We start from the raw sequence: 25,038 nt of genomic DNA on the forward strand, positions 1-25,038 counted from the left end.
AGTGAGTCTTTGCAGTTTAAGGCTAAAATGAATTACATACATTGGCTTTACACATTCTATGCTCAGTACACTATAATGATAAAGTGATAATAGTTAAGTTATGTGCAAACGTATACAGTATAAAACAAAAAATATTACGATATCATAAGCATTCAGACCTTTCATAGATGGCTGTCTACTTTTTAGGACAAATGTATTTATGAAATTACCATTGGTAGACTTCAGCCAAGTTGTACATCTGAACGATCTTGACTAAAAAAAAACATAATAGCAAACGGCCTGAATATCAGTGTGGTGCTTCAGGTTTTTATTTTGAATAAATGTACAGTAGTTATAACATGTTATAAAAGGAAGCTTTGTGTTTAACACTACTGTAGGGGATTTCCCAATATTGATAAGAAATAAAGCATTTCAAACCAATTGCTTTTGTTTTATTTTCAGACCCATTGTGTTTACTCGGGCATTACATTATTTGTATTAATACAAATAAATAATAAATAATACAACTCAACAATACAGAAAAGGCTTTGTTTATTATCTGTGCTAGGAACTGCATAACCAAGTTAAATGACACAAATTAAAATAACTGTATGCTAAATTTACATAAATTATAAACTGATGCTTTAAGCTCCAATCCAGCAAGCTGCACAAAATAAAACTAAATATATACAATCTCTGAATTGTGAATTTCCATTAATAGTCCTTTATTGAGCCAATATTCATATTCTGACAGCATACAAAGAAAATAAGTTTAAAAACACTGCATTACTTTCTTGCATATGACGTGTGTGAATAAATAGATACACATAATATACTTTAAATATTGGACATATATAAATATTGGACATAAGGAGATTGGTTTAAAGATGTTTAAAATCTCCAGCATGTCTCTTGGTGTGTCAGAGCCAGAACACAGAAATGGATCAAAGTAGCCAGATTTAGTGCAAAGGTTTATTTATCTCCACATATATTAAGATTATTAGGTGACAGGCAGGGTTGTAGAAAGGCTACATGTGTTTCAAACTGTACACGGGAAGGCACGTGTACAGTTTTATAGGACCTGTTGCAATAAGACCACGCAATATTGTGCCAAAACGTTTGCAATATAAACGTAAAAACAAATATATAAACATGCATTTAAATCCAGCACAAAAATGCCACTGTGAGTGTATAATGAGCACATTAAAAGCAAAAGTATTCATATAACGTCATTTAATGTCTCGTATTACAATAAATATAGCTCTCATGACTTCACATAACAGCATAAATTCATGAATAAACATAAAGAAGCAGGATTGATATGCAAACTGTACTATTATTACTTAAATAAAGGTAATATTACTGAAGTAAACTTTGAGGTAAATACGCTAAGCGCTAACCGCTAAGTGTAAATAAGCTCAATAACGGTAGAAAAATTCAATTTTCTCTTAAAACGGACTCTATAAATGCCAATAATTATGTTTAAAGAAACTGTACATGCATACTTCACTACCTGTGAATATACAAAAAGTTATCTGAAATTATCAAAGCCCATCTGATGGTTATCCATCTTCACCTGCACGATCGCCTGCTTTGAGTCGCACCGAAGTGACGTCAACACCCTCTCTTCGACTGATTGGCTAGAGGAGGAGCTGTCAATCTAAAACTAGCGGACCAATGGCGACACTTAAAGTCTGCCCTGATTTGCATGAAACTCTAACTGCAACTTTTGGAAATGCAAGCGCAGAGTGTGGAAATAAGAGCAAGGGAAAAACAGCACAAGCATACAAAAAAAATTAATATGAGCAGAATATATTAGAGAGAAGAAAAAAATGAAAAATATAATCAAAGAAAACGTAATTTTGTATGCAATTTGGATAACTTTGCATTCGTTTTTCAGTTTTGTGCAATATAACTTTAAATCTGTTTAAAGTTCTGATTTGCGCTTATTATTATTTTATTCATGCATATTATTTTTTAATCCGTGACCTCAATACATTAGGCGGGAAATTTATTCCATACATGTCTTTTGTTGCCATTATGAATCTGTTCTGTGTGGTGTAAAACTGATTCATGTCTGTTTTACAAAGATCTATTTTAACCATAAACATTGGAGACACATTTGAATCAAGTTTAAATGATATCACATGTTAAAGGAATATTCCATTTTCTTAAAAGAAAAATCCAGATAATTTACTCACCACCATGTCATCCAAAATGTTGATGTCTTTCTTTGGTCAGTTGAGAAGAAATTATGTTTTTTTGAGGAAAACATTGCAGGATTTTTCTCATTTTAATGGACTTTAATAGAGCCCAACATTTAAGCCTTAACTCAACACTTAACAGTTTTTTTCAACGGAGTTTCAAAAGACTATAAACGATCCCAAACGAGGCATAAGGGTCTTATCTATCAATTCGATTGTCATTTTTGACAATAAAAATAACAAATATACACTTTTAAAGCACAACTTCTCGTCTAAATCCGGTCCAGCGTGACCTAACGTAAATGCGTAGTGACGTAGGGAGGTCACGTGTTACATATATAAAACCCACATTTGCGGACCATTGTAAACAATAAACTGACACAAAGACATTAATTAGTATCAGTTGACATACAACAACGTAGGAACGGTCCTCGTTCTCAACACTTGAAAACACTGGGGCAGAGTTTCGCGTTCGTCCTCTGTGACCTCTTGACGTCATGACGTATTGCGTGGGGTCACGTTGGTGCATCACGACCGGATTTAAACGAGAAGTTATGGTTAAAAAGTGGATATTTTTTATTTTTCTTGTCAAAAATGACAATCGTTTCGCTAGATAAAACCCTTATGCCTCGTTTGGGATCGTTTATAGTCCTTTGAAACTCTGTTGAAAAAAACTGTTAAGTGTTGAGTTAAGTATTAAATGTTGGGCTCTATTAAAGTCCATTAAAATGAGAAAATTCCTGCAATGTTTTCCTCAAAAAACATAATTTCTTCTCGACTGAACAAAGAAAGACATCAACATTTTGGATGACATGGTGGTGAATAAATTATCTGTATTTTTCTTTTAAGAAAATGGAATATTCCTTTAACATCACTGTTAATAAACTAGCTGCATCGACTGATTCCATTATGAATCAGTTTTGTGAAATGTAAAACTGGTTCATGCCTGTTTTACATAGATATATTTAATAAGCTTTTGTAAGGTTTTAATCTATTTTATAAGCTTTATATCAGAATCAAGCTAAATGGGAAAATAAATGAAATCACATTTAACATTCTTGGTAATAAGTCATGTCAATTGGTGAATTTGAATCATTATGAATCGGTTTTGTGAAATGTGAAACATAACCATCTATTGTAAGGCTAGGCATTTGAAACCATCTAGGGCATTGGAGACACATTTGAGTCAACCATAATGATAAAATAAATGACATCACATGTTTACATCTCTGTCAATAAAAAACTGATGCCATTATGAATCTGTTTTGTGAAATGTGAAACTGATATATGTCTGTTTTACATATCTATTTTAACCACATAGACACTGGTGAGATTAATGGGAAAATAAATGAGATCACAAGTTAACACCCCTGTTAATCAACCTGTAACTTAATTTGATGCCATTATGAATCTATTTTGTGTGGTGTAAAACCGATTCATGTCTGTTTTACCATATAGGCACTGGCGACACATAAGAATCAAGTTTAATGGGAAAATAAATCAGATCATATGTTAACGCCCCTGTTAATCAACCAGTCAGGTTAATCGATGCCTTTGTGAGCCTGTTTTTTGTGGTGTGAAACTGATTCATGTCTTTTTTATAATGTCTCTCAGGTACAGACCACTACAATGTGCATCTCTGTGAGTCTGAGTGGTTCAGTAGTACTGGGCTGCCTCTTCGCTCCTAAGATCCACATCATACTCTTTCAGCCCCAGAAGAATGTTACCACACACAGAGTGGCCGCCGCCCGATTCAGCGTGACCACTGGTCCCGGCTCAAGCTTCTCCCAAGGTACGGTGTTATTTATGATCTCCATCTTCTCTTTCATCAGCATCATTAATGCAGTCAAACGTATCAAGAGTATTGATGGGTTGTTAAATGGTGTCACCCAACTTTCAATCGATCGTCTCCGTCTGAATCAGTGTCAGAAATGAAAGATATTGATCTAAGGTACAGAAGCTTACTGTATGATTATGGTTGTGCTGTTGGGTAAAAGCGAGATAGTTGAAACTATCATTGCACTGTAGTATTGATATAACTCGAGATTAAGGGATAATTGTGTAAAGCAAGAGAATCTATATTTTTTGTGATTTACAGTACTGTTTTCTATATCAAATAATGTAAATAACGTTTTGTAAAAAATATATAACTTTTTATTTTTGATATTGACTGAGTAAAGTCATGTCAAAAATTGAAATCAATGTGAAGTCAATGAGTAAAATCAAATTTTGATGCTCAAAAATCGCATTATTGGATTGTGAGACTTTAGCCTGGATTTTACAGATAGGAAATGTCCATGTTGTAGTTCACACAAAAATGAATCCAAACATTTTGGGTAAAATGTGACATACATGGTTGTGTTTTTTTAAAACTGCCTGTTAAGTGACAATTGCAATACATGGTATATTACTTAATACTCTAATATTAGTTTTAACATTATTTTATTGCTTTATTGTCTTTACAGCATCAGCCTCCAACACCGTGCCTACAGTATGTAATGGTAGAGAGGTAGTGGACTCAACAACGTCTTCACTCTAAGAAACCTGTTTGTCTGCCAAATGCGGTATACAGATAAATCTTATCACTAGTCATGAAATCAAGTGTTTGATATAATGTTGAGAAGGCTATTCAGAATAAAGATTGCCTGTTATGTTGTTCTCAACGTGCTGTGAGTACAATATCCCATTTTGTTTCTCTCTCTCTCTCTCGCTCTCTCTCTCTCTCTCTCTCTCTCTCTCTCTCTCTCTGACTAGTTAGATAATATCAGTGGGATGCCAGTTTAAATTCTGTATACCAGTTCTTTTTATGAAAACCATAATAAAGTATTGTTTGAGATATGGAGTTAAAATGTAGTAAATCTGTTGAAAGTATTATGTACAGGTTGTTTTTAATGTAGATTTATGGTGATTCTGGTTTGTGCTTTCATGTAATTTATGTAAATAAAATGTGTTTTATATGAATATGTGGAGTCCTTGTTAATGTATGTACTACTGAAGATTGAGATTTCAATGCTAAAGTGTTTGGACAGACTACCAAAACCTTTTCTATTTGGCAGGCAAATGCAATGCAAGTATGTCAATCAACATTGTGACTATGGCACATAGCAAAATCTTGTACATTGTCTCCCTCTAGAGGACATGAGTACTCATTACATAAAACCAAGTAAGGTTAATAAGAAATTTGTGATTTTTTTATAATAATAAAAAAAGAAATAAACATAATGTTGTAACATCTAATAGTATGGATGACATGAAGTTTCCATAAATGATATCAGGGATATCATCCAGTAGGGTAGAAATAGTAAACATTTATTGCACAATGGATTAAACAGATATATTATTGTCTGCCACTGCCACAGTAACATGTTGTCATGGTATAATATTTCTATCATTCATCCATGAAAAATAACATTGATCACACATACAGTCTATTCATAACCTAGCACAAGTTACAAAAAGCACATGTGATGTACACTGAACTGCACACTTAATCATAGGTGCCGAAATGACAAAGGGGAAATTGTCCTGTCAACTTGAGACATTCATTTTGTCTGACAGTTATATCTGCAGTTATTTTCTGCCTTGATGTTTTCATCATATATATCGGCTAGGCATGCTGTTGAAGTGACAATTTGGTCTCACCGGAAGACTGGTCATTTATCTGCTTTGACTTCACACAGATATTACAAGAAACCATATGTTACAAAACAAGTTTTATAGGTTATGTAGCCTACTGTATATATATATATATATATATATATATATATATATATATATATATATATATATATATATATATATATATATATATATATATATACCATATAATGAAATATTGAGAAATATCTGGTTTTTTAGTTGTTTGGCTTAAATTGAATGATGCTTGTTTTGTCTTATTCTAAATAATACTAAAGGGCCCCTTGAAAGTTTCTTAAGACCCTCTAGTGGGCCCTGGTGGGCCCTGGTCCCCTGGTTGAGAAACACTCATTTACACATGAGTTACAAAAATACTAACCGAGTAATATAAATAACAAACAGTTCAAGTTTAAGGTTGGTTTAAGGGTATGAATTGAATTTTTAATCTTGTTGTTATTATTACCAGGATGCTTTAATCAAATCCCTGTCAAATATAGTTCAAGTTGTTTACTGTTTTCAGTTTTTGTGAGAAATCCCATATGAATTTATTAAGGATTTACAGTAATACATAAATTCTGTAAACGTTTTATCGCAACTATGGTTACAATTAATGTTTTTCAACAAAATAGAGGCGTGTCTATGACGTAAACATCCTGTAATCCGGAAGTCAGGCTGCAGACTTCACAGTCACTCTCGAGTGAATCAATCTGCTAACTTTAAAACCAACACTTTAAGCAGGTCGGTATCATTTAATCTGTTATATAAAACAACTAATCAAACCCACGTAAACTAACTATATTAATGCGGTCTTGACTATATATCGCTATATTTAATGTATTAGTTTTATGCTGCATGTGACATTTGCGTTTAAAACATTCATTTTAGCGACAAGCGTCAAAAAAGCGTTCATTTACCTTCGACACTCACTCTGCCTTTGAACATTTAAGATTATTAAAAAGTACACTATTTTGTGATTCGCCGAAATATTTGCAAGATAATAAACGATTTGTATGTTTACTTGACACGCCCCGTGATTTCCCATAGCTACATTTCAAAGCTGCGCAGTTCTGATAGGCTGCCAGAAAGATCGACGTCACTTACAGTAAAATCGTGGTCGCACGTGTCATCTCTCAGGTGTACTGTCAATGTCATGTACTGTCAAAGTACGTCACGTGCAACCATATAAGTGTTTGTGATACCTAGTTCTTTTTAAGCATAAATACATTTAGTAATGTAATTTAGTTTAAGTTTACATGTAAGTATCAACTTGATTTAATTTTTTTAACATTTAAAAGTTTTTTTAAAATTTTTTATATTTAACGTATTTTTTGTTATTTAATATTTAGATTTATTTTTCCAGAATTTAGGTTAATAGTAAACTCATCCAAACTAAGGAATAGCAAAAATGTAACTGGGAATTGAAAAGAATAATAATAAAAAAATATATATATATATATATATATTCCAAGTAGCCACCCTTTGCCTTAACCTGGTATAATACTTTTTTGCAATCCTACTTTATTAAAAATATTGATATTGTTCCCAATATTGATGTTGTTATTATTTGGTTCCTTTTTACTGCTGATAAGTAATTTACTTAATATTTAAATATACAGTGCATCATACAAATATATATGACTTAAATCTATGGTGGTTTTATCTAACAAAGGGAAATGTTTTAGATTTTTTAATATTTATTTATTTGGATATTTCAAAAGACTATATATATATATATATATATATAGGGTCCCTTAAACGTTTTGATTTATTTTTCCAGAATTTGGTTAATATTAATCTCATCCAGACTATGGAATAGCAAAAATGTAACTGGGACTTAAAAAATAATAAAAAAATATATATATATTCCAAGTAGCGACCCTTTGCCTAAAACTGGTAAAATAGTTTTGCAATCCTACTTGATAAAAAATATTGATATTGTTCTCAATATTTATGTTGTTATTATTTGGTCCAATTTAACTGCTGACAAGTCATTTACTGATTATTTAAATATACAGGGCATCATACAAATATATATGACTTAAATCTGTGTTTTAAAAATGGAAATTAATTAGTATGGCACCTAAGAGAAGAGCAGCATCAAGTGCAAAAGCAGGCGGGAAGAAGATAAAGGAAGAACCTGAAGCTCCACAAAAGGACAAGTTCACATCTGCCAAAGAGGCCCTGAAGGCAGCAGGGCCACAGGTTAAGAGTACGAGGAACCCAGACAGCTTCTGTCATCTATCAGGTGCTGAGGTGAGAACAAATATACTTTGAAAGTGACTGTTGCTGCAGTTAGTGGTGCAGTTAGCTGATGGTTTATTGTTACCTGTCATTTGGTGTTATCTAAACCAACAGGTTCATGAAGATTATGACTGTATGCTTAACCAAACCAACATTGGACAAAACAACAACAAATTTTATTTAATTCAAGTCTTGGTGTTTGGAGGAAAGTACTATTGCTGGACAAGATGGGGAAGAGTGGTTAGTTTGATTTTTTCTTTCAAAGGAAAATGGTGTTGCTCAAAAGAAACTTAAGGAGACAAATAGGTTTATTGAGTTATATAATAATTGACTATTTTCTTTTCTTATTGTTTCTAGGGAGAATCAGGACAGAACAATTTAGCTGGTCCATCTGACGCTAATGCAGCCATCAAAAACTTTGAAAAGAAATTCAAAGATAAGACCAAGAATAACTGGAGTGATCGAGGAAACTTTGTCTCTCATTCAGGGAAGTACACACTAATAGAGGTAGATGGAGACCAGGATGCAGAAGTGAAGGTAATTCAGCCTGTTGCATCAATTTTTGCAAAATTTCATTCATTTATCACTTCTATGCTTGATAGAAATCAAATAATTTGCTTTTGTTGACCATTAATATTTAGTGTTTTTATTGCAGGTGGACACGGTAGACGGTGGAGATGTGAAGGTGAATACTGCACAACGCGTTCTGCCTTGTACGCTGGATACGGAAACCCAGAGACTTATTCGATTCATCTTCAACAATGACATGTTCAAAGAAGCTATGACCAGCATGAACCTGGGTGTGCCTGAAATTCTCTCTCCTTTATCATGTTCCCAGTTCTTCTGTCTCAGGACCATGTTATTGTGTTTTAATCCATTATTTCTGATTGTTCTGGAAGCTAAGTTGTATCACAAAGGAACTTTCTGAGGCTGTTTACACTTGGCATTAACATGCGTTTTCGTCGATCGGATCACAAGTGGACGACGTTAATGCCAGGTGTAAACGGTGTTCAAAACGTTTTGAGCTCGTCCACTTTCGACCACTTTCAACCACATCCAGAGGTAGTCGAAACCACTTTCGATCGGATCGCTTTGGAGTTGCGGAACGCATATGTGGTTGAATGCGTTCGAACCGCCACACGCGACCGCCTTCTCTCCGCCCATTTATCTAATCTGAGGTATTAAACACAAGTTTTACGTCTTTTTTTGACTTCTGGCGTAAACATACGGTGAACAGCGCTATTTTTAGCCTTTCATTGATACAACTAAAGCGGCTGATCTCCGTAGTTTCGTTTTGAAAGCGTGTGAAAGTTGCGCGATCCTATTTCATCAATTGCGCTGAAAATTCAGAGAAAGCTCCAACATATAAACGTACAAAACACTATGCAGCATGTATGCTTGCTAAACAAGCAGTGGACTCCGACATAATATTAGTTTGCGTCCATATAAACTCATAATTACTCCCGCTCGGGTTTGAATGACAGCAGAGAGACTCGCCCACCGTCTCACAGACCACCCCCTCACAGTATTCAGGACAGATGCGGTCGAAAGTGGACAAAAGAGACGGATTTAAATACCAGGTGTAAACGTAATGTGTCTCTCTCGTCCACTTGTGATCCGATCGATGAAAACGCATGTTAATGCCAAGTGTAAACAGCCTCTCTGTCATAGTCTGTAGAGTGCTTATGGGTGTACCTGTTTTACATGCATTTCTTAGTTCCACATGAGAGTTTTGTAGAGTGACAGTCCTACATAACGCTTGTGCTTAATCTGCAAGTATTTTTTAAGAGTTTCACAAATTTTTTCTCTTAGATATTAAGAAGATGCCACTGGGGAAACTGAGCAAGCATCAGATAGCCAAAGGCTTTGAGGCTTTGGAGGAGATTGAAACGGCAATTAAGAATGGGGAACGGAAGAAGTTAGAAGATCTCACCTCCAAATTCTTCACCATAATTCCTCATAACTTTGGTCGCAACAGACCGCCTGTCATCTCTGACGATTCTGTCCTTCAGAGCAAGAAAGAGATGCTTCTGGTGAGATACACGGCAGTTACTATACATCAGTGGCGAACCGTGGGTACTTCAGCTGGGCCTTCAAAATATGTAATGAAGTGCAAATGCCTCTCCATTGATAATACTAGGCTATTCGTATTTCGTTAAATCATACAGTGAACGTGTAAAAATTCTGAGCACGCAAAGTTAAATTACAGAATGGGCATTGTCTGCCTTTAAATGCAGTTTTAAAGTTTAAAATTGCTTTAATCTAACTGATAAACACAAATACAGACTCTGCTGCTCTGTAATGACAGGGGCTCTGTAAATTGGCATTTATCAAGCTTAAATTCTTCTTCTTCTTGTTCTTTAATTTATTTTTTATTTTTTGGAAATATATATTTAGCTGTAGGATACCTTGTTAATCTTTTTCATAAGGGGAAATATAGCACCCTGCGTTCTCAGTGCACCTCCTTGTGGCTTATAACTGTTGTTATAAGATATCCAGGGCTCACAAAATCGCTAGCCCGAGGTCCCGGGGCTATTGCGAATTCTTGTCGGGCTACCAAAATGTATCTCCGCCCTGCCCATCAGGTATAGCGAGGTAAAAAATATTTGAATGTTTTCGCATTCTCTCAGATTTAGTTAGGAAATTATATTGTATGTAATTCGGCGTCGTCTGTCAGTCATTACTATCCTCACGTAACAAGTGAAACTGTCCGGAAGTAAAAGTATAATTAAACCCTGTGCTCTTCACGAGTACGCGCTTAAGTAATTTCGTTTTTAACTCAGCCCTATGAAGCTAGCCACACCGTCAATCACGTTTTCCGCCATTTACCTCAACCACTCTCACCGCAGAGATTCGGGCCACTAGACTGTATTAATATTAACGGTCTATGATCTTCGTCTTTGGTGTTTTACGGCAGCTCGTATCCAGTTTGTTGCATGATTAGGACTTCATGAAGGCTTACAATGTTTTGTTTTTTACCCGCCCACTTGAAATCAAAACGTGATTGGTCGATTTGCCCGTCACTCTCCACACCAAAACACATAGCTTGGCCTTCCCTGGGATTCATGAAGTCCTAACCAATGAATGAGCCAGATAACCGGGCCTTAATAGAGACAGACGATTCTGATTGGATTAGATGTTTTTATGACATGAACCTGACAGTAAGCTTAACGTTACAACATAGATGAGAGAAAATATATTACATGTATTGTATTAAATTGAATTAAATAGAAATTTAAAAATGTAAAACATATTTTTATTGAATATTATTTATTTGTATTATTATTATAAAAAATCTTTTTATTAATTTTTTTAGGCCTTCTCTGAAGGCGTAGAAGGCCCTGAAGGTTCCCCACTGCTATACATTCACTATATAAGGTGACTGGGGCTAGTTTTCACAGTATTTAGTTTTTAGGATTAGATTGACCAACTTTCTCATACCACTTTTTGCAGGTTCTGGCAGATATCGAGATTGCACAGAGTCTTAAAGCCGAGTCTGAGAAAGCCAAAGAGGAAATGGTGGACACAGTGCCTCATCCAGTAGACCAAAATTACGAGTCTCTCAAATGCAATCTTACCGTGCTGGATAAGAAGTCTAAAGAATTTAAGGTTTCATTGCACAGCAACATAGTGTATACTATACAATTTACAGTATACACAGAGTGGGGTCCAAATATCTTAAACACCTGGTAAAATTGTATTTAGCATCATTTTGAAATGTATTACAATGTTTTTAAAAGACATTATAAAAGTGAGAAGATGCAGTGATAATGTTTCAAAGAGCATCTTATGAGTAGGTAAATGACCTTTAGTATAAATGAGTACATAAAAAATAAGTGATCTAGAAATTGCAAATAATCTTAAATATTTAGATTTAAAAAATATTTACATTTTTGCAAAATTATATTTGTAGTAATATTTCAATGTTCCAGTTTTTAAAATGTGACCTTCAATGCAGGACCTCACTCAATCTAAGCGTTAAAATATCTAAATATAAAAGTTACAATACCATCAAATAGTTTCAGTATTTAACATAGGTTTACACTGTTATAGTATTTAACCAATCTGTTAAAATATCTATGTTTGATAAAAGAATTTAATACATAGAACTATGTTATGAAATACAGTGCGATGTAATAAGTGATTTTTCTGTTTCTTCTTTTAAGATTATTGAGAATTACTTGAAAGCCACGGGGCAACAACTCGGTTTAATTGACGTCTGGGAAGTTGACAGAGAAACTGAGGTAAATTAATATTGTATCAAGTTATTAAGGTATGATTAATTATGTTAATCATTTAAAATAATTTAAAGAAAGTGGTGTTCATGTCCCAAGAGCATTCGGTAAAAAATAAAGAAAATGCACAGTAAACTTTATTTTTGCACGTAAATTTTTTAGTATAATCAATTTGGTTTTAAAAGTCATTTCAACTTAGATTTTTTTATCCTAACTAGTGATGAGTTACTGTAACTTAATAAATAAAGTTAAAATAACATAAGCTAATTCAACTTTATTTGATAAGTTACAGCAGCTCATCACTAATCAAGATAAGAAAATGTAAAGTTGAAATCACTTATAAAACCAAGTTGATTATACTTAAAGGTATACTCCAGCAAAATGTCTTTATACTTTAAACACCCCAAAAATTCATCCTTCACAGAAGTAAACCACAGGGCTCTAAGGGCTTAATAAAGGTCTTCTCCAGGTAATCGGTTTGATTTTATGAGAAAAATATCCATATTTCAAACTTAATAAACTATAATAACTAGCTTTAGTTATTAGCTATAACTAGCTATAGGGTTGTTACCGTATTACAGTTTATAAAGTTTAAATATGGATATTTTTCTCATAAAATCACATCAATTACCTGCAGAAAACCTTTATTAACCCATTGGAGCCTTGTGGATTACTTCTGTGAAGGATGAATGCACTTTTTGGGGGTTTAAAGTCAGAGGTTGTTCCCTGATCCATGTTTTCTACCATTATAAAGCTTGGAAGAGCAAGGACATTTACTAAAATAACTCCAAATGTGTTCATCTGAAAGATGATGGACACAAGTATCTCGGATTGTTTGAGGGGAGTAAACCATGGAGTAATTTTAATATTTGGCTGGAGTATCCCTTTAAAAATGTATGTGCAAAAAAAAATTACAGTGTGGTGGTAGCAAAAAGTAATCAGTAAACAAAGGTAAACTAATACATAAAAGTAAAAATCAGCTGTGACAAATACCACCCGTTTGGGTGTCTATTAGGACACAAACTTATTTCAAACCAAAGTGGATCTCAGTTTCTGTGGGTGTTTTTAATCTATGTTGATTACTTAGTCTTTATTATCCTAATTAAATCATTTGAATTTGCATGTGTAGGCCGAGGGCTTCAAGGAAAACGATCATTTGGAGAACCGGAAGCTTCTTTGGCATGGAACAAACGTAGCAGTGGTAGCAGCAATTCTGAAGAGCGGCCTTCGCATCATGCCTCATTCTGGTGGGCGAGTGGGGAGGGGAATCTATTTTGCCTCTGAAAACAACAAATCTGCTGGATATGGTGAGGAATGGGACCTTCTTTGCATCAGTATAGACCTCAAATCAAAACACACGGTATAAAAGCGATGGATACAACAAAGCAACAATTCTTTGGTTTCTAATGTGGTGAACAGTATTGTCCCTTTTTAAGCTTAATCGCAGATTCACCCATTATATATTTGCAGTACGTCCATCCAACAGAATTGGGATCATGTTTCTAAATGAAGTCGCCCTTGGAAAGGAGTACACCATCACGAAAGATGATTGCAGTTTAAGGAAGCCTCCTGCTGGTTATGACAGCGTAGTTGCACGTGGACAGCAAGAACCAGGTTTGTCTTAATATAATTAAAAAGCACTGTGGTTTTGTCCCTTTGCACAGTGTCAGAACAAATGGTCCCTAGCTGTCACTGGGCTGGTATCCTTTCAAAAAGTACACCTTTGAACCTAAAGGGGCCATGTTAGTACTAAAGAGTTACATAGTAGTATCTCAAAGTGACATATTGGAACCAAATGTATATATATATATATATATATATAAATATAGGACCCTCTGACAGTTTTTCTTTTAAACATTACATTATTATATTATTAAAATAATAATCAGTGCAATTAATATCTTACATGAAATACTAAAGAAAAATATGTTTACATCATGTATTCTTCCAGAAAGTCCTTCCAGAAAAATGCGGCTTTTTTTATTGTTGCGGGCAAAAGTCCTTGATCGTGCGGAACGTTTTCTTAAAAAAATGAGATGGAATATGTGGGATATTTATGCAATTTTATGCAATGAAATTGCGGGATCTTGCAAAAACTGCAGGAACTTGCAAAAACTGTGGTTGGGGTTTGCAGCTTTGCAATGATGTTCACATCGTGTAATTACGTCACTTCATAACGTTCCCATAGCAACAGGGGACATGGCTGCACTTGTGTGAAGTAAATGCAACATTTTTCAACTTTCTGTAAGATACATGTGACTTTTTGCTATGAAAATCCAGGGATTTTTTTTCTGGAGGGACTAAAAAATAGCATGAGTTAATGCATATTAACAAACCTGAATTATTAATGAACAATAGTATGTTTATTTTTATTAACCTTAAAGGAATAGTCCATTTTCTTAAAAGAAAAATCCAGATAATTTACTCACTACCATGTCATCCAAAATGTTGATGTCTTTCTTTGTTCAGTCGAGAAGAAATTATGTTTTTTGAGGAAAACATTGCAGGATTTTTCTCATTTTAATGGACTTTAATAGACACCAACATTTAATACTTAACTCAACACTTAACAGTTTTTTTCAACAGAGTTTCAAAGGTCTATAAACGATCCCAAACGAGGCATAAGGGTCTTATCTAGCAAAACGATTGTCATTTTTGACAAGAAAAATAAAAAAATATGCTCTTTTAAACCACAACTTTTCGTCTAGGTCGGTCCAGCGCGACCTAACGTAAATGCGTAGTGACGTAGGGAGGTCACGTGTTACATATAAAAAGGGAAATTTGCGGACCAATTTAAACAATAAACTGACAGAAAGACATTAATTAGTATCATTGCAGATACAACAACGTAGGAACGGTCCTCTTTCAACACACTTGTTAACACTGGGGTGGAGTTTCGCGTTCGTCCTCTGTGACCTCTTGACGTCATGACGTATTGCGTGGGGTCACGCTGGCGCATAACGACCAGATCTAGACGAGAAATTGTGGTTTAAAAGTGTATATTTGTTATTTTTATTGTCAAAAATGACAATCGTTTCGCTAGATAAGTCCTTTGAAACTCAGTTAAAAAAAAAGTGTTAAGCGTTGAGTTAAGTATTAAATGTTGGTGTCTATTAAAGTCCATTAAAATGAGAAAAATCCTGCAGTGTTTTCCTCAAAAAACATAATTTCTTCTCGACTGAACAAAGAAAGACATCAACATTTTGGATGACATGGTGGTGAGTAAATTATCTGGATTTTTCTTTTAAGAAAATGGACTATTCCTTTAACCTAGATTAATAATTGCTATAAAAATTTGCTGTTCATTATAACTTTACATTACTTTTATAGGTTTCCATTAAATCCAAGTGTTAATTTCTGTTTTTTTGTAGATCCCTCTAAAGATGTCTTCATTGAGTTTGATGGTAAAAAGGTGGCTGTTCCTCAAGGGCAAGCCATAAGTCAGCCGCAGTATGAGGGAAGTTATTTTTACAATAGCGAGTATCTCATCTATAAGGAAAACCAGTGTCGCATTCGATATCTCCTTGAGCTCCAGTTTGCCTATTAAAAAATGGCTCTGAAATTTATTGGCACTCCTAAATAGCACTTCTGCTGTGTGGTTGCGTGGTCACTACAAAGCATTTAAATATAAAGTTTGAGGATTCTTATAGATTTGTTATTCTTTCAGATTGATTGGTTATGGTAATTACAGGGTAATATGGTTTATTTTTATACAGAAGGGTTACATTTATTAATAATACTTATTATCATGTATTCCAAACTTTGTTTAGGGTAGGATTATGTTTGGTATGTTTACAGTCTAACACATTTGAGTTGAAGTTTAAATGTTTCTTAATATACATTACCTCTAAAACTGAGAATTTATGCTTGTGTGTATTAATATGCAAATACAAACAAGATAATACATGCATGAAGGTTTAAACACAATAAATAATGTTGAATTAATATGCAGTTTTATCAAATATTAGCATATATGAATAGTGATAAAAGATTTCTGTTTGGTTGGCTCATGCTGGCTCTCTAGATGTCTATGTGAAGAGATGTCCTCTTTAAAAATTCAAACTTCTGTCGAATGTTTTTCATTCAAGTTAAATTTGCACAAATTTATGAAAATATATTTGATTGCAAGCTGCTCAAATGTTATGACAAGCATGGCATATAAGGGAAATTATGCTATAAACTCTTTGGTTTCATGTATTGGTTTGAAGGTCTTTAGATAGTCATTACATTATGAAGGCAATAGTTATTTTTTACGTTGTTATTTTTTTTTCTGTGTGGTATTGTAGGATTATAAAAAAATTGACAGCATGCACAATTTGCTTTCAGCTTTGAAGTTGTTATAATGCAAAGTTTACTTTCTCATCAATGTTGATTTGAGTGCATATCAAGTAAAACATATACGGTGTAAACGTATATAAAGAATAAATATGTTTAAAGATTTGTACTGTTAATGTTGTTTTTATAGTTTTTATATCATGACCTGGGATAGCCTATAGATGTCACTTTTCTAATTGCAACAACCTTATTAGATCTTACTAGATCCACAGCAATCATTTAACTTACAGTTAATTTTTTGGTATAGCTTTTTGGACTGTATTTGCATTTGCTATATATTGTTCCTAGATTAAGTGGACAATGCAAATATAATAACCCCTATTGGAGAGCAAAAGCATTCTTAAGTCACCACACATGTCCACTTGATACAGCTTGCCAACACTGTTATACAGGAATCACATTTTATTTAATCCTGGCACCAAGTTTACAGCATGTTCCCTTTAACTCAATGCTCTTCAAATGACTCCTTGACAGCACAAATATCACATTGTTTGAGACATAATAAACATGACAGTAAAAAAAATGTCTTGTAAAGATGACAACAGGTTTTGGTTAATGAAAATTAGGTCAAAACACTACTTTTAATTTGGAAAAAACATTTTTAGGTTCTATTTTTTTCTGTGATCTCCTCTGTAACTTGCACTGTAAAAAATGCAACATGAAGTTAAAGCAACTTAATATTGCAAGTGAATTCAACCTACCTTTTTAGGTTTTGACTGGTAATTTGATTTAACTATAGAAAAACAAGTTAAAATGTTACAAACTTAAGTTGTTAGCTTAAAGTAACATAAAATATATGTTGATATGATATCACTTTTACAGTGTATCCTCCTAAGTAATACAATTGCAAAAATATTATAGAATGATGTTTAAATAGTATTTACTTAAATTTCTACAGTATAATACAGTATTAAAATAGTAATAATGGTAACACTTTACAATAGGTTATATTAGTAAATCACATGAACTAAAAGTGACCTATGTAGTTTTCAGCATAATCATTATTAAAGGGATAATTAAGCCAAAAATGATATTAAACCTACAATTTACTCACCCCCAAGCTGTCCAGGATGCATATGTCCATCATTTTTCAGACGAACACATTGTCAGTTGTTTTAGAAAATGTTTTAGATCTTTCAGTTTATCAAATGTCAAGTTACAGGGTCCACTCCTTCAAGTCCAAAAAATGTGCATCCATCCTTCACAAAATAGATCCAAACAGATCCACGATGATAAACAAAGGCCATCTGAGGGTAATCCGCGCGGTGTTGTTGTAAAAATATCCATATTTAAAACTTTATAAACTAAAATAACTAGCTTCTGGTACCGACGCCATCTTAGTCGCCTATGCATTAAAGAAGAGCGTACCCAGTTTACGGAGGGTTCTGTGCTGCTGCTCTGTGCCCCCGGCACCGGCCTCATAATTTGTCATACGCTACTAAGAAAAGTGCGTACACTACGCTGATACTCTCTCCTGAATACAGAGGAGTCTAAAGGGGGTTGCACACCGGACGCACAGCGTCGAGTCGCGTCTAGGATAACTCGGAGGTATCGCACACCAGGGGCCTCATTTATAAAGCGTGCGTACGCACACATTTGATCGTAAAGTGTGCGTAGGCAAAAATCCACGGCAAAGTCCATATTTATAAAAACTGTCTTTGACGTGGAAAAGTGCTTAGCGCCACGTCAGGGTCTGAGCAGACGTACGCACTTTTGCTTGTCTGATTGCTGCAGGTTTTTGGAAATATAAGCCATTCTTGCTGTTTGAAATTGGGTTTAAACATTGACAAGCGCTCTTTTATATGTCTGACATTAATTACGCATCGTTTAAAGGCGGAGATCTGAAACTGGTCGGCTGCGCGCACAAGTTCAAGTTCATTTGCGATTTATGGATTTGAAAGAGGTACGCGCGTTCTCTGCGCGTACGTTCGGTTTATGAATCACACGTACGCATTTTTGTTAAATGATCGTAAGATCAAATGTAGGATGGTTTTTACACAGCATTTTATAAATGAGGCCCCAGAAGTGCACATTAAATAGCGCAAGCTTAGTCAGATAGCATCTTCTTCAAAATGCAAAATATACGTAAGCAGCCAGTGTTAATTGTTAATGATTTGGGACAAATATGATGTCATTTAATGTTAAACTATGTGAGTGGCGCTCTGTGACAGGGATTTGAGCAGCTTCCTGAGTTGTAGCTGGGCGCCGCAGACAGGCGCCAACCTTTCGGCGCCAGTGTGTGTATACTCATAGAAAACGATGTGTTCGATTTTTTTAGAATGGCCCGGCGCTAAGCTGTGCCTCTGGTGTGCGACCCCCCTACGATGGCAGTGTTAGCTAGTTATTTTCATTTATAAAGTTTTAAATATGGATATTTCTACAACAAACCGGCGGGGATTACCCTCAGAAGGCCTTTGTTTATCATCGTGGAGCCGTTTGGATTTATTTTGTGAAGGATGGATGCACATTTTTTGGACTTGAAGGAGTGGACCCTGTAACTTTACATTTGATAAACTGAAAGATCAAAGAATTTTTTTTAATAACTGAAAATGTGGTTATCTGAAAAATGATAGGCATATGCATCTCAGACGGTGAGTAAATCATGGGTTAAATAACATTTTTGGCCGAATTAACCCTTTAATGCTAGTTAATGTCAATTCATGTTCGTGTTAGTTCATGGGGCATTAAGTAATGTTTAAAGTTTCAATGCTCGATTTTATAATTGTATTGGTAAATGCTAAAATTAACAAATTAGTGATTAATAAATGCTATAGATAGTTCATGTTAGCTAATGCACTAACTATTTGTTAACAACAACCTAATTGTGAAGTGTTACCTAAACTAGTAGCTCTCAAACTGGGGGCCGCGAGATGGTGCCAGGGGGCCCTGTTTTATGACATTTAATAAAATATATTAATTTATCATGAATTATGTGTAATTAAACCTAAAAATATAAGCCAACTAACCAACAGCACTACTAGGTATAATTTAATATGTTTTGTTTGATTAAAATGTTACATTTAAGAACAGTTTTGTCCTAAATTTTCTTTGGGGGGCCGCAAAGGAATGCACCATACACAAGGGGGGCCGCACACTGAAAAAGTTTGAGAACCACTGACCTAAACAATTACTACTACTAATAGTACAATAATGGTAATAAATCATTATTTATAATAGGAGTAGTGACAAAGTGTCATAGAAATATCTCATATTTCATGAGTAGAAAACACATGCATTAAAATATCTAGCCTATTTATTGCATTATTTGTAGAATATTCTACATACAGTACATGAAGCCATTTGAACACCAAAATAATTACCAAATGTTATGTTCCTCTTTCCATAACATAAATCAAATTGTGATGTCAACATAAATCATATTGTGAGGTTAATCTTTATTGACTAAGCTGACATAAATATTATTTTCATTTGACTTCAATGTTTGCTTCAAAGGTGTCTCAAGAGGCCATAATCAATCATTTTTAAATACATGTAATATGCATGTGTATTATTTTGTGTTAGTGTCTACATTTGCACCGCGTTCAACTTTTTGGAAAATCTGGAAATGTCTTTCTAACGGTTAGTATTAATTATACTTTCTTGCCAAAAAAGTATGCTTGATTTATGTCAAGGCTACAATGGATCATTACAACATCCTTTGGTTGAGGTGTGCATTAGGACCCAGGGGATTACTGCCACCCTAGAGCACAGAGGAGTATGTGTCTGTTTGAAAGAGGAAGAAAAAAAATCACACAGATACAATGTGTGACAGTCACAGCCCTCCACGGCACCGGACACAGAGTGGAAGAGCATCCTATCGGATACCTGCTTAACTGGGAGAGCAGGTGGGACCGTACCCTATGTAGCGTTTTCAGATGGGAGGGAAGCATAGGGGTATCTGTTTGAACTTTGCTCCCTGGAATCGACGTGGAGCTTATATTGGATGATAACACTTTTGAGGCAATCCACTTTGTTTGTTTGTTCAACTCACCTGAGATGTTGAAACCTTAGGAGGATAAGTAGGATTGCACCGTGCTTTATGATGAGAAGAAATACCAGGATGTCCAGGTGTAGCATTTCTTCATCCAGGGAATGTTTTCACAGAAGTCCAATCTGATTGAAGAATCATCAGAGAAACTACTAGTAGTTGACAGGTAAGAAATTCGAATTGTCTTGGCCAACATGTGGGAATATTTCACAGCATGACCATACATGACAGCATTCATTTTAATTGAGTGAATTTTTTTTTATGAATTCCTGGTGAAGTAAAAAAGTTTAGAGGCAGTTTGTGGATTGAAGGTTGGAGGTCACAACAAAATCAGGTATGAGTCAAATGTAACTCCCTCTTACAGTCATGTTGTCCTCCAACTTCATTGATCTCTGAAAGTCAACCACCTTACGCTTGTGTTTGATAAAAGCAATCTGTCTTTCTCCAGCAACATCCTGTCCTCATGTTGTTGTGCCCTCATTAGCATATAAAGACACCTGGTGAGTAAGCAGAAAACGGAAGGGAGGTTCCTTAAAGGGTCCAGTGACAAAAAGTTGGTCTATGATGTGACATCACAGGAAGTGCAGTATTCACATATCTTTTCTTTTCTTCTCAGAGATGATCTTAATACAAACAGCTAAAAAGCAAATCCGAAAACAATATGTAATCATGGAGAAGGGTGGTTCCATCTCAATTCTGTGAAGTATGGAGAGGGCACTGATGCTCGGTCTCCTGACCAATCACACCACTCCAAATGTAGCGTCTGGCCAGCGGAGCACAACCAAGCCCACCCCTCCCAGCCTGGAGGAGGTCATCCATTCAGAATCCCAGATCAAGGATCTCGTCGGGCTTTTTTGCATGGTGACCCTCAACCTCGCAGCACTACTGGGCAACAGCGGAGTTATGGTGGCCATTGCCCGTGCCCCTCATACAAAAAAATACGTATTTGTGTGCCATTTGTGTGCAGTTGACTTACTTTGTGCCATATTGCTGATGCCTCTTGGGATAGTGACAAGTTCTCCGCTCTTCAGCACTGTAGCATTTACAGTTCTGGAGTGCCAGGTGTACATCTTTTTAAATGTGTTCCTCATCTGTGCCTCGATTTTAACTGTGACTGCCATCAGCATAGAGCGCTATTATTACATTGTACACCCCATGCGCTACGAGGTGAAGATGACTTTAAACCTTGCACTTGGTGTTATGGTCTTCATTTGGGTCAAATCCATCCTGCTGGCTTTGGTTACGCTGCTCGGTTGGCCGGCGTACGGAAACCAGAGCTCCATCGCCGCAGCCCATTGCTCTTTACACTGGAGTCACAGTCGACTTAGGAAAGTTTTCGCGATTATCTTCAGCATGCTTTGCTTTTTGATTCCTGCCATTGTGATTTTCACCGTGTATTGCAATGTTTACAAAGTCGCACGGACGGCTGCCCGCCAGCATGCTCCGTTGCCCACCTGGACAGCTAGCCAAGCCAAGCATCGCTCTGATTCCATCAACAGTCAGACCACCATCATAGCCACGACACGCAGCCTGCCCCAGCGACTGTCTCCAGAGCGGGTTTTTGGGGGCGGGAAAGCCGCCATCACCTTGGTTGTCATTGTGGGTCAGTTTCTAATATGTTGGCTCCCATACTTCAGTTTTCACCTTTATATGTCCATCACCACCCCACTGCAGAGTCCAGGGGACATTGAAGAGGCCGTCACGTGGCTAGCATACGCCTCTTTTGCTGTGAATCCGTTCTTTTACGGTCTTCTGAACAGACAGATCCGTGAGGAACTGATAAAGCTGAGAAAATGTTGTGCCAGTAGACCCATTGAACTTCGGGCCTCCAGTCACGAAGGTTCCGTTCAGGAGAACTTTCTACAGTTTTTGCAGAGGACCAGCAGCGCAGCTGAGACCACCAGACCTAGTTGTGGCAATTCCAGCCCGAGGAACACCGAGGACCAGGGTCCAAGGTTACCCGGTCAGATCTCGGAGGAATGACTTCCTGAAATATCAGTAAACTGTGTAATGAATGAAAATGATGACTTTTGAATTTTGGGGTTTGTACATGTGCATGAATTAAATACCATGATGAATTCATGTATATGTCATGCAATTTGCACTGTAAAGAATGTATCAGGTCTTTTCAACATTGTATTTTAGACCTATTTGAACCCTTTGTATTAACCTAGTTCCCATGGATAAGTGACAACAGTACAGTAATGGTAAAATTAAATAGCGAAGTTCTTACCTTTTGTTATTTGTGAACCTGGACCACAAAACCAATAAATAATAGCATGGGTATATTTGTAACAATAACCAACAATACATTGTATGAGTCAAAATGTTTCTTTTGAATGGCAACAATAATTAGGATAGTATGTAAATATTAGGTTACATGAAGATATTTAGTAAATTTTTATACCATTCATATATCAAAAAAATTATTTGTCTGAGTGATGCAGTGTGCTTTGGAAAACTTTAAAGGCGATTTTCTTAATTTTTGGCACCCTCAGATTTTCAAAAAGTTGTTTTTTGGCCAAATATTGTCTTATTCTAACAAACCATACATCAATGAAAATGAAAAGATTATTATTCATCTTTGTTCAGTTGATGTATACATCCTAGATCCAAAAAATTGACCCTTATTGATTGGTTTTGTGGTCCAGGGTCACATTTATTCTTTCATTTTATCTGGTAAAATACAACTCATGTTCAGTATTTGCAATTGTTGAAGATTTGTCTTATAATGGTACGAGAAGCCACATTATTGATAGCATGGTGTAAATATTTATTAATAATATTTTTGGGTGAAAAAATAATAAACTTTTGTCTTATATTAATTACATAAATGTTTTATGGTTATTATTATTTTACACTGTTTCCATTGTAAGTTACATCACAAAGCTGAATTTAGCTGACATCACAAACCTTCTCCATGTATGTGAGCAGCTCTGATGTTTGTTGCTAATTCCATGTGCTCTTGTAACCATGGAAATGCGAGACAGGGACATGCATAGCAACAGGGTGTCTGTGAGCATTGGTCTAGAAGATTGGCTGAAATAAATCTTGGAAGATACCCTTTATTATCATATTTAGTCAATTCCTCAGGTTATGTATATGACAGTAATGGGAAGAAATTATTTAAAGTTTGTACAGTAGCTGTACTTAAGTTGTAACAGAACAGTTTTGTTCCTAGTTTACTGGAAATTGTTAGCATGCAATACAAATGCCTGGATGAGATAACGGGGGGATTTTATGGTCTTTGCTTTTTTGTGTACGACTTTAACAAACAGAAGGCAAAAAATTAGTAGCCGAGTTGTTTGTCCTTCGCAAACAATGAAATGTTGTTTTTACCGGACCATATTGCAGAATAGGTGTTGTATTTGTTTAAATTATGCAACTTGGACTTTTTATTTCACAATAGTAAACAAATTGCTGGCACATGTGCTGTGATGGGACAGGGTGTACAAATAAATCACTCAGACATATATTTCAAGAGCGGGTCATATTTTTACTCAAAATCAAAGACAAAATTAAGAATTATTCAGTGGTGGCTCATGACTGCTCTTCTGAGGGGTGCAAATTCAAAATAAGTATTAAGAGTGTCATGTGTGTGCTCGTGTTTTCAAAATATGTGTTTGTTGTGTCGTGTTTACCATGTGCATCACGTGTTTTGTCGCACACGCGCCAAAACCCGTTAATGATAAAAGAGACGCTCATGTTCACAAAATACATGCAAGACACTCCTTTAACAGCAAACTCTGATTATGCATTAGATAATGCGAGTATCTGGTATCATAAACCCTTTAGACGCGTCTGCAGCAGGCACTTATTTTGACAAGACACATGACGCACATAGGTTCACTCAACGCGCAGAACACATATTTTGAAATTACGAACCACACACATGACTGGCTACATACATGTTGTGACGAACTTCGCAAAAAAGAAGTAACCGACCTGGAATTATTTATTAAAAGTATAAAAAATATGAATATATAAAATATATTTTTTCTCAGTTTTTTAGTAGATTTTTTTAACACAATATTTTTGTAATCAGTTATTGTATTACAGAAAAATACTGTTACTATGATTAATGACCTTTTTTTAAATCAGCATAAATACAACACAATACACTTTTTAAAAAATGCTGTTTTGTTCAACCCAGCATTGGGTCAAAAATTGACAAACCCAACCCATTGGGCCCAGACTGAGTTGTTTCAACCATTGTGGGTTGTCCCTTTTTGATCCAACGTTATAAAAATTCAGGGTTATTTTTAACCTAGGGTCAAATAGGGTCAAGCCCAGCCGTTGGGTTAAAGGGATAGTTTGGCCAAAAATGATATTAAACCCATGATTTACTCACCCCCAAGCTGTCCGAGTTTCATATATCCATCGTTTTTCAGACAAACACATTTTCGGATATCTTAGAAAA

General features: G+C 35.3%; 3 protein-coding genes across 7 annotated transcripts in view; all 3 read left to right on the forward strand.

Annotated features, from left to right (window-relative positions):
• grm2a (glutamate receptor, metabotropic 2a) overlaps positions 1-5,097 on the forward strand; it is a 61,626-nt gene extending 56,529 nt beyond the window's left edge. Inside the window, exons 5-6 of the mRNA XM_065279849.2 lie at positions 3,798-3,975; positions 4,649-5,097. Of these exons, the coding sequence (XP_065135921.1) occupies positions 3,798-3,975; positions 4,649-4,722 (252 nt within the window). The 3' untranslated portion in view covers positions 4,723-5,097. The remainder of the gene's footprint in view (positions 1-3,797; positions 3,976-4,648) is intronic.
• A 1,373-nt stretch (positions 5,098-6,470) lies between these two features.
• On the forward strand, positions 6,471-16,735 carry parp3 (poly (ADP-ribose) polymerase family, member 3). The gene is made up of 11 exons (XM_065279851.2): positions 6,471-6,557; positions 7,892-8,072; positions 8,175-8,300; positions 8,418-8,597; positions 8,716-8,860; positions 9,873-10,093; positions 11,514-11,669; positions 12,227-12,304; positions 13,425-13,602; positions 13,766-13,909; positions 15,667-16,735. Exons 2-11 carry the CDS (start codon positions 7,893-7,895, stop codon positions 15,840-15,842), a joined length of 1,584 nt encoding a protein of 527 aa, XP_065135923.2. The 5' UTR covers positions 6,471-6,557; position 7,892; the 3' UTR covers positions 15,843-16,735.
• A 3,524-nt stretch (positions 16,736-20,259) lies between these two features.
• On the forward strand, positions 20,260-23,605 carry gpr61l (G protein-coupled receptor 61-like). Of its 5 annotated transcripts, XM_073815197.1 has the most exons (4): positions 20,260-20,784; positions 20,897-20,952; positions 21,067-21,118; positions 21,235-23,605. In XM_073815197.1, the coding sequence occupies exon 4, from the start codon at positions 21,324-21,326 to the stop codon at positions 22,599-22,601; it is 1,278 nt and encodes a 425-aa protein (XP_073671298.1). In that variant the 5' UTR covers positions 20,260-20,784; positions 20,897-20,952; positions 21,067-21,118; positions 21,235-21,323; the 3' UTR covers positions 22,602-23,605. The 5 variants fall into 5 exon arrangements, with proteins under 5 accessions (XP_073671298.1, XP_073671299.1, XP_073671300.1 ...); XM_073815198.1 differs by lacking the exon at positions 21,067-21,118; XM_073815199.1 differs by lacking the exon at positions 20,897-20,952.
• The last annotated feature ends 1,433 nt before the right edge of the window (positions 23,606-25,038 follow it).

Source organism: Paramisgurnus dabryanus, chromosome 7, assembly GCF_030506205.2.
Source record: "Paramisgurnus dabryanus chromosome 7, PD_genome_1.1, whole genome shotgun sequence".
NCBI classification, from domain to species: domain Eukaryota; kingdom Metazoa; phylum Chordata; class Actinopteri; order Cypriniformes; family Cobitidae; genus Paramisgurnus; species Paramisgurnus dabryanus.